Here is a 10,346-nt window from a genome sequence, read left to right on the forward strand (position 1 = left end):
CACCATCAGCGAAACAGCCACACGCACCGTTGCCACCGCCAACTGGACAGCCACACGCACCACCACTCACCATGACAAAACCACGAGTAAATCAGAACTCTTCCCTGCACACGAAATGGGCATCCGCACAATGACACCGGATAAAAAATCCGGTTATGATTTCGTCCTGGTTGAATTTTTTGTCTCAGTATTTTCCCCGAACAGTCTCTAACACAGTTACAGCAGAAGTACCACTCTTTTAGCCACGTAAAGCTGACGCCAAAACAAATGCTATCAAGAAAGGGCACTTTGGCCTGCCTGCTTTGGCCTCTTTGGCACATCCGGATTGTATCCGGATTTTGTGCTCTGGCAGATTTTTTGCTCCAACGGCACAAAACACCGGATAAGGATATTATATATGGTGTTCTCTTTGGTTGGCTGAAAGCAGTCGGATAATCGTCGCTTTCAGTTTTTCCCCCCACCAGACAAGTGTTCTTTGTGTTCCTCACGCTCTCGCCCCCTTCCCCAATGCTACCTCTATCCTGGTCCACTTGACAATAATGAGCCTCCTTCCTAACTCTGCGCATCCCTTCGTTGGCACACCACTTGATGAATCGCGGCCTCTGGCCTAGACTCCGTGGAAAACGGAATTCGTTGTCCCAGGCGACGACGCGTGATCTGGCGGGATTCTTCATCGAGCCCAACCATGTTCCACGTGGCAACCGGCTCGAAGCTCTCAAGTTCGGCAAGGCCTACCTCGAACTGGATGAGATCGACAACTGGGAATTCTATGTTGTAGACAATTCTTTATTTGAGTATGATCGCAATTTGTGTTTGGCGGAATTCGAAGTGCGCACAGCCGCCAATCAGGCCAAAGCGATCAACGTTGAGGCGGGCATGAAGTTCGCAGCTCAGCGCTCTGCCGCCCAAACATTGTCTGCCATTTCAGTTAACTTCGCCGCCTCTTCCAAACGACGGTGTATCCCTACTCGCTCTTTGAGCTTCTTAAGGTTCGTTTCGAGTCTAACCTTATGGACAACAATCCTACCGTCATTGCCAACCACCTTCGAACTCTCAGTTGTATGGACACTCTGGCTGTTGAGCTCACTCACCTCGTCAAGCGTTACCGCGTGTCTATGACCCCGCCTTCCTTCGAATTTTTTGGATGCGTCGGCGATCTCGTCTATCGACTACGTCACCCACATCTGGAACTACCAGTCTCTGTGTGCCATGTCTGGCACCTTTATTAACGACAAAGAGCTCTGGGAAGTTGTGACGAACTATGTCTCCACTAAGCGCGCTGCCGGTAGCCCTGTTGTTGTTGATGATGTTTTTGTATCCCTCTGTCGTATTCTTACGAATCGACTCCAACGCGCCTCTGCCCTGGGTGTCCTCATGACAAATGCAAAGCACAATAGTATCTATAAAATAACTTCTGAAGGTTTATAGAGCTGAGGAAAACTCCGGAACTTAGTGATAGTAACTATCTGATGGGTCCATCTTGGGGATTCGAATCATCGACCGTGATTTGCCAGATAGGTTGACTTGGAACAACCCTTTTTCGCCCGGTACTTGAAATGGGGCATGGAGGAAGGACACGTGAAGGATGACCCACAAGATGTGGAGGTCAACCAGAGGCGCGATGGAAGCGAACAAGTCAAAGACAACCTCCACCTTTATGCATAGTGATATAGAACCTCTTACACCATCACATGTAGATAATTCTAGGAAGTACAAAAAGCACGTCGCAGCTTAGTCGGCCGCGCCTAGCAGTATATCCGGCCAGAATTGTACCAGTGGCTGATCAGCGATATCTTATGAGCACAAGGTATTAATAAGTACTAGCACCAGGTAAGTACTAGTATAAACACGCTCCTCTGTAGCTAGCGCTTTGGTGCCAGTTGCCGAGGTGTGCTACGTTAGATGCAAGCCACTCCTTGCCTTCGTAGCCACGCCTTTCCGAACGTCCTACAGATAGAGTAACTCAACTAACACAACGTGAGTTTGAATCTATTCGATGTTTCGTATGTCTCTACAATTGCTACACCCCAACGCTTCAACGGTGAATGACCCATTGGACTACTTCATGACCTCGCCGGTCTTCCACGAAGTTGTCTCCACCCAGTCTACAGATAGGGAAAAAGTGTTTTCTCCGAAATCGACGAAATTAGATCACCTTGCTTTTATAACTTCAAGGTAATACTTTGCTTTCAAGTATTTACTTGTGAATCATTGAACAGGCCATTTGTAATCAATGTAATCTTCCTTCAGCCTTTTCCGTCTTGACAGCAGTTGGCTCGCGTTTCTGATGCTGCCACGCCTACCAAGGCGCATGAGGAGATCGGAGCCATCCCTTGGATTTGAGCTGCTTTCCACCACTTGCAACGTATTTGCTCTTGGCTGCTGCTTCGGCATACAAAACCACAAACTCAGCGTCCAGTTCGTCCGTCCACTTGGCGGACTTGCCTGCCTTCGTTGGTGTTGCCATGAAGTGGAATCGACGCGTGGTTTCCAAGGCCAGTCATGCACTTTCCTTTCATAACGAATATTACAAAAGTCCTTCGTTACATTACTACTTGTTGCGGTGTATTCATACTGAAGGTGTTGACTTTCTTTTGTTGAATTGTGTTCTCTGTCAATGCCAACAATTTCAAATATCCTCTTTTTTCAATTCAAGATATGTACGAGTTCCAAATATGCGCAAATCTCGCGAAATCCACTGAACATAATTCTGAAATTGTATAGTTTCAATTAAATATATCTTCAAGTTTGTATTGTTGTTTATTTCTATTTTTCATGTGTCTGTCTGTTTTTGGAATTCGCAAGGCAGGTCAAAATTGTCCAATTTTGTCCAATCAGATGCCGTGAAATCACTGCGTAGATTTATCACGCCCTGTTGCGATATTTTCTACTGTGATTGCGGTTGATGCAAGGAGCATTGAGATAACTATGTAGGCTGTGTATGAGAGCGAGATCATGTGATAAGATATTCAGGACTCGGTCAATTCTAACAGGTCTCATTTCACCACTTGCCGACTAATCCAATGAAATTGGTCATCCCTCATTCCACCATCCAGCCCGTGTAGGTGCCGTACACCTCCCTGCCGTTATGATCACATGGTTGCGCCACCGTGTTGGCCCACCAGAGCCACCACGACATTGCGACCCACCGAGCGCACAACATAATGTTAGCTGTAAGGGGAGAACCACATTGGATATAGTTGGAGTGCAGTCATCAGTGCACAATTTCGGAGCAGCATCACACAAAGCTCTACAATATTCAAGCATCCAAACAGTTCAAAATTGTAACCACTTCTGTCAGCGTTATAGCCAATCGTGTGTAAGAAACAAGGTGTGATGGGGTGATGGGCTCTGATTGGATATTAAAAAGGAGCACTTCACCCATGGACCTTGCAGACACTCGCGACGAACACGATATCCTCACAAAGCCTACGTCCAAGCCCACAACCAGAGGTGGGGGCGCACTCAACTTTGTTGTACGAGCTCACACTTGAGCCTATGGATAAAGAGACTGTCGGTCAGCGCGACACGTCCGCTGTATGGTTGGCAACGTTCGTCTGTGATGGTGCGTCGTGGAGTAAAATCAATATTTTTCTCGTCCTTCCCATATATGACTGCCAAACGAGACTTCTTCATCCCAATGAAGTAGTAGCCGTAGAGGAAGTGCATCACAGTGTTGGAGCTGTCGTGTCGGTGGAAGACAACAGACTCAATGGCGCTCATGGGTATCGACGAGCAGCCAGAAGGGCGTGCGTTTGGAAATGGCGCGTAAATGCGAAACTGCCGAACTCACAGACTAACCAATCAAACGCCGTCGCGCTGAGCCTCTCCATATCCGGAAATTCCCAGCAAATCGACAATACAATAATGGCTTTAAATAAAAACGGGAATTGGTCCCACCGCATATCTAACAGTACCTTAACTGTAAATTTGATAATTCACGACATGTGTTTTGCTTGTGTGACTTGTAGGTACAACTGTGTATTAATACTTCGAAGTATAATATAACTGGACTTTATAACCAAACTCTCTACTTGACCAAAACTCTCCAAGTGTAACGCCTTGCAGTTTCATAGTACTGTTAATAGTACTGCTTATGGGCGTGTATCTCATTAATAATCTCAGTAAACTCGAATCGTTCGGTATCCGTACTGCCGTGCCCAAAATTGCTCGTTGGAAAGTTGTCGCTTCCACCTCTTAATTTCACAACCTCACACAGCCGAAAATGATGTTTATCACTTTTGAGTTAGAGATTTGTATCTCAAAGATAGCCCAATTTCGTGTAATAATTTATAAACCTCTATAAATTGGAAATCAAAACTTTCCGAATCTCGGGACCCGTTGAGATAGGAGGCTTGTTATCTCAAAAGTGTCTCGAGTTTTAAGATGGTTAGCAGTAAAATAACTGTGGAACTTTTTTTAATGAGAGAATTATTCTGTCTAGAGTTTTCATGCGGAGGCAAATCAATACTGTATGTACAGACACGGGGTATTAGCACTAGGGCTCATATACGTATAGTAATTATTTACTATACAGTAGGGCTCATATACGTATAGTAATTATTTACTATACAGTTTGTGTATAAATTATACACTTCATTATACGAAGTTCTGTATAGTGTATGGTTTTTTCACTTTGCAGATCACTTGATTTAACTATAGTCGTATATTCTAGAATATATGAAATCGGTTACTACGTAGTAGTATTAATAGTAGTTATTTGCATCGATGCACATAATACGGTTTTTACACGACCGGCATCCGGTTATAAGGTTTCGTGCACGACGAGCGTCGGGCAAATTCCGTTTCCATCGAGAAATTATGAACCCCTAAATACAAATATCAAGATATTTGAATTTGACGTGGTATAAATCGAATTTGCACGACGCCCGTCAGGCTGTAAGCTAAGCATTTCTATTGGCTATAATGTGCAAAACCACAAAGGTGGTCAAACTCCATCCAGCCACGACAATTTGGAGATAGAAATGCCATGCGACTGATGGAACTTGTTTCAGTAACGTGATGTGGTGAAGTATAGTATATATACCGGTATGTATGTCGTTGAAATGACAGGTCGGTATGAATTTAGTAGTGTGCTCTGTAAATACTCTGGGTTTACAGTACTGATAATTTGGAAGAGAGTACATACTAACTAAACATCCACAGCACAGTTTTACGCTATTAATCTTCCGACTATAGAAACCATGTCATGGTCGGCTTGACTCCGAATTGAGATTTATATAGACGCACTGCCCAGACCCTAATCATGACGAAATCGCAAGCTTTTTGGCGTGTTCGTGGTCGCAACGGTAGTACATCGAGCTCGATGTGTTGTGATAAGTTAACTTCATTTTCAACAATACTGCAACCACATAAGAGTATTGCAGGAAAGCGCATAACCTTAGCCTGCAATAGGGCGGCAGACTAGACATCCAAAATATGTCTGTTTTGATACACTTTGCATTTCTACTTGCTCTTTATCCTCCGTTCCTTCCTCACTTGGTTGTCGTGAACGATAACTCGATTTGAAGGCTGACTCTACAACTGAATGCTCTCAACACTCGTGACATACTTACTACATAAAAGGTGGATGTTGAAAACTCGTTCGACAACACTATCGTGGACATTTACCGTGCAGCTCGCAATGCACGCTAACGTTAATTTACCGATATATGGCCACGCAAGTGTGAGCAAACTGTACCGGTAGGAGTTTGAGCAAGATTACATCTTTTACGTGAAAGCAAGCGGCTTTGTGCGAAAGACAGAAACGCAGTATAGTGCCGTAATCATTCGTAGAATGGAGGCTCTATGTAAGCGCAGAAGAGATATGCGGTATTGACTTCGATACATGACTTCTACATATATACACTTAGGTGTACTGGCCGCGATATGCACCTTGACTTGGCACTCGTAAGCATGGGCAATGTCTTGGTCGACGCTTACATGAAATCAATTGGCCAATCATATCCAAGGAATTTAATATTTTGACAAATCAGTATCTGTACGATGGCGGTCGTGCAAATTCCAATTACAATACATGAAATCAATACAAAGTGCTCCGGAACGTACATCGGCTACAGCGTAGTTGGTGTCACGGGAATTTGAAATGGGAAGTTTTCACTTTGGTCACTTAAGCTTAAGGTAACGTAACGTCCGCTTTACCCTCGTTCGTGTACTTGCCGCGGGTAAAGCTTGTGATAACGTTAGTGTTTTTCCGTGCAGTGCTCACCGAGTCCAAAACAAAGTGCTACGGCACCACTCGATAGACTTGGACACAGCCCAAGGAACGAACCCCCTTCTACGTAATGCTCTCTTGATGCCTCTTTTTTCATTGCCCTTTTGTAAATCAGTTACCAGTACGTAGTGGCTTCGGTTACAAACACTGCAATTACCGTAGCTGTGCAACAGAAAAATCGTCGTCATGGTATGTCTAATTATATTAACTCTTTGTATCGCTTGGTACTAGTTATATGTGATTGAGATCGAGATCAGCAAACCAAAGGAACGGTAGCGTTATTAGCACATCCAAGACATTTCATATTGTACAGGTGTACGTATTAATACATCTATCGGTTACTCGGCCTCGTGATTGATGTACATAACGGTGCCGGTATACGGTAGTCAAATCAAGTATAATTGATCTTTGTATACTACGTAGTAGTAATGTACTGTGTGAGCTTTACAGTTAACGTTAGTATAGTACTAGTACAGTATTACAGTTAACGTTAGCATAGTGTATATGTATTGCGACGGATTAATCGATTGCGACTCCTGTAATAACTGATACTTTTCTTGTAATAACTGATATTTACTTGTGAATACGTTGAGTATACTTCAAATTTGTATGACGTAATGGATTTACAAACTTTTGAGAACCAGTGTCGGCCGGTTGTGAAATATCACCTGTCGCAATACATATACACTATACGGACGTATAATTGGTACAGTGATTATTATACCGGTACGTATAGTGAGGGCGCACCCTAATTAGTACCAATTTTTATGGCATTATGTACTCTACAGTAGTACAGGGAACGACGCTGAGTACTAGTAACGGCGTGTGAGGACTTGTGATTGGACAGCGAGGTGATTCGAATTGGCCAAGGATCACAAAACCAAAATATAATAAAGCATCGAATGAAAAAATGAGCTTTGAATATAAGCTTACAAAGCATATGAATATAAAGAGAAATTAGTACTGGGAAGACAATCTATGGTTTTCATGTCCTCGTTCTTGCAGGAAACTAATTATCACAAGGGATCAAGGTGATAAAAATGCCTTTTACACATACAGTATTGCATTACATCGCTGTGACACATGGACTGTGGTTACTCAAGTAATTGAGTTTGGATTACTGTACTGTATCATTTGTTTTGGATGGATTTGCACCGTGACATTACTGCTTATACTATAATTTAATACTCTATTCAAGTAAAGAAAAAAAGTACTAGTACACGGTATGGGTCAATGGAACTACCAACACAAGCCATAGAATACACAACTCCCCCCCCATTATCTCCCTTGAACAGACGGATAGGGAGCCGCGCAATACAGTCGTGCCTTCAGCTAAGCGTACGACATCGAGCTTTGGGGTGAGCGTCGGTCTATGTCGAGGCTTCGTTGCCAGCACTGTGGCTGCAGGTAGCACTGACATTCAAGGTTATCACGTAGCGGGTGGAAAGTTGTTTAAATTGTGCTGTGAAAAATTCCGCCAATCATAGTCGAGGTAACGATATCGATGATTATTATTGGCTGATTTGAAAATTTATTCCCGCGCCGTCACTCAGCGTCGTAGGACCATCGTTAAGGTTATAAAAAGGATGGGATTATTTATTGTTAGTATTATAATATGAAGGTTGGTTATATGCACAAGGCATCGTCGTACAGGAAGTCCAAATCGTCTCGTGTGAGTTTGACTGAGTCTCGTTGGACATCCGAGTACGGGATCGGCAGGGATGATAAAGTGTCGTCGTCCGGGGACGTGTAAACGACAACGTTGGAGACGCTCACGTGATTTCCATAGCGTTTCATCGACAGGAACGGGTCGTATTGCAGGTCAGCCGTGGGCTGGGAAGCGCAGGAGGGTGATTGGACACTCATAAACACGCTTGTGGACGGGGTGAAGAAGGGCACGGGGTCGTACGCATCCGAGGAAGTGACTTGCGGTAATGCACATGCTGCTGAAGCGGGGGCAAAAGGAGTGGGAGTAGAGCAAGAATACACATCATGGGTAGTATACATGCTGGGCGACGACTCCGCGGTGAGGGGGGGGCTGTAATAGGCGGGGGAATCGGGGTTGTGCATCCGATACTGGTAAGGGTACCCATCGTTGATCGAGCCCAAAATGGCTCGGCGAGGCGTGTTGGACTTGATGCGGTGAGTCTTGCGTTTGATATGAAGCATGCGGGATGGGTCGTGGCGAAGGAAATACGGCTGACAGTACACGGAATGGTGGTCCGAGTCTTTGGCTTTGTGAAGTTTTCGGAACCCAAAGTAGTTGAGCTGGCGCTGGAACGATGCGAACTTGTTGTGTCGAAAGTACGTGGGTAGAATGTGCTGCTCCATCGCGTCGTAGTTGTACACGCCGAATGACTTGCCGTCGTCGCTCCACCCGATGATATGTGCGTCCTCCTTGGAGAGGATCTCGAACAAACTGGCAAGAAAGGGCGCTACTGCCGAGCTCACAACCTGCGAAGCATTGTCGCGGGGCGACTGGGTTGGTTCGTGGGCTGAGTACCGGTACTCGGCGCTGTGGGGAGTGTATGCGGGACTCATGGCAAGAGTAAAAATGAACGCAACTATCATCTCCATATTACAGTCTCGCGTGCATGAGTATAGTACCACCGCATGATAGTGCAGAAGTTTTCCTCCGATGAACGCGACCTGCTCCAACTGCCGTCATCTACGGTGGCACCCACAAAACCACCACATTGCACATTGCCTTGATCGCAGATGGTCGTACCCACGCAGTCTTACACTTGTGGTTTGTATGTGATCCATGAACTGCCTTTACTTCGCGATCTCGTAGCTGGGAATTTATAGCAGTGTGCAAATATATTTCGACACCAATATTTGCCCAAATCAGAGTGTAGGTATTACCTTGAAATTGCCTTCGAAGACGGTCAGAGTTATTGTTGTCATGTGTATTTCGGGAGTTTATACAGGCAAAGCTGCATACAGTAACAGTAAGGATACGGTCAAAGATATACTGGTGAGATATTTGTTAGATTTGTTGTGGACTGAAGAGGACTTCAACTTTACCACAAAGTTTCGTCCGAAGTGAATGAATGAGCCCTCTCACCATCACCATGCCCCTAGTAGATGGCAAGGGATAACGGGCCTTCCACTGTGGAATGAATTGATCATCAATTGATGACATACGTAGGTCAGGCCATGGGTATTGAGTATTTGGTTGCCGATTGCTGCTGAAATGCAGACTTGTAGAATTAATTACTAACAGTTTATTCTCGGTCAGTGTAGTGTAACCCGCGACAGAGAAAGTGCTTTGCCTCGCAGAAATTACCGCCAGTGAGAGCTAGTGAATGAGACAAAGATCAAAGTGTGATTATTCCCGCCTTATGCATACAGTACACTACCCTGGTAGTATTATCCAAGCGTACCTGTATATACCGGTACAGAGAACCACGTAGGAACTCGCGCAGCGTAGTACTATTACTACCAATACTAGTATTAATTTAAATATAAGCGTGATCAAAGTAACTCATTTTAACCTATAGTATCAGAGTACGTATCAGAGTATAGTATCAGAGTATAATACTACGTTATGACTGGCCAAATAAGTTGTTGAATTATGCAATCTTATTGGTTGATACAAAATTATTCTTCATTACTCCAGTAATGTTCAAAAGTCAGCGTGTCAGTGAGTCCATAGGTATCATCAGGTAAGACACCTTCGCGCCTCGAGGGTGGGCTGGTGCGGCTTTCGATTGATGTCATCAGGGTGATTGACTGAGAAAGTTTGGTTTACAATCTACTGTAACGCTATGAGGGATGCTGTAGAAAGCGAGATCGCGCGGTCGCAGCTACTACGACGAAGGTTGGGATTTCGGTAAGTTAAGGTCGAACCTGGGCGTGAGTGCCAGCATCGCATACACACTATTGTTACTAGTATACCGTTACTTCAGTGTATTGAGCACTCGAAACCCATGAAGCCATGAGCGACTACAATGCCAACACCACCTACAACCACAGCGACGAACTCCTTTATCTTTTGACATCACTTCATGGTGGTGGATGATGATGCTGCCTGGTACATTTAGGATCTAACAGGTGAGTAGTATGGTGCATCAACGGAATGTGATTTGCCTATGAAGTGAGTGAAACT

At 44.5% G+C, this 10,346-nt stretch overlaps 2 protein-coding genes across 2 annotated transcripts; both read right to left on the minus strand.

Moving 5' to 3' along the window:
- Positions 1 to 552: 552 nt before the first annotated feature.
- Positions 553 to 2,467, minus strand: H257_10767 (hypothetical protein; the record flags this gene model as incomplete). Its single annotated transcript, XM_009837419.1, has 5 exons — positions 553 to 731; positions 837 to 898; positions 1,502 to 1,653; positions 1,715 to 1,745; positions 2,304 to 2,467. The coding sequence occupies 5 exons, from the start codon at positions 2,465 to 2,467 to the stop codon at positions 553 to 555; spliced, it is 588 nt and encodes a 195-aa protein (XP_009835721.1).
- Positions 2,468 to 7,861: 5,394 nt separating this feature from the next.
- On the minus strand, positions 7,862 to 8,776 carry H257_10768 (hypothetical protein; the record flags this gene model as incomplete). Its single annotated transcript, XM_009837420.1, has 1 exon — positions 7,862 to 8,776. One exon carries the CDS (start codon positions 8,774 to 8,776, stop codon positions 7,862 to 7,864), a length of 915 nt encoding a protein of 304 aa, XP_009835722.1.
- Between the last annotated feature and the right edge of the window lie 1,570 nt (positions 8,777 to 10,346).

This window comes from Aphanomyces astaci (assembly GCF_000520075.1).
Source record: "Aphanomyces astaci strain APO3 unplaced genomic scaffold supercont1.30, whole genome shotgun sequence".
Taxonomy (NCBI): domain Eukaryota; phylum Oomycota; class Saprolegniomycetes; order Saprolegniales; family Verrucalvaceae; genus Aphanomyces; species Aphanomyces astaci.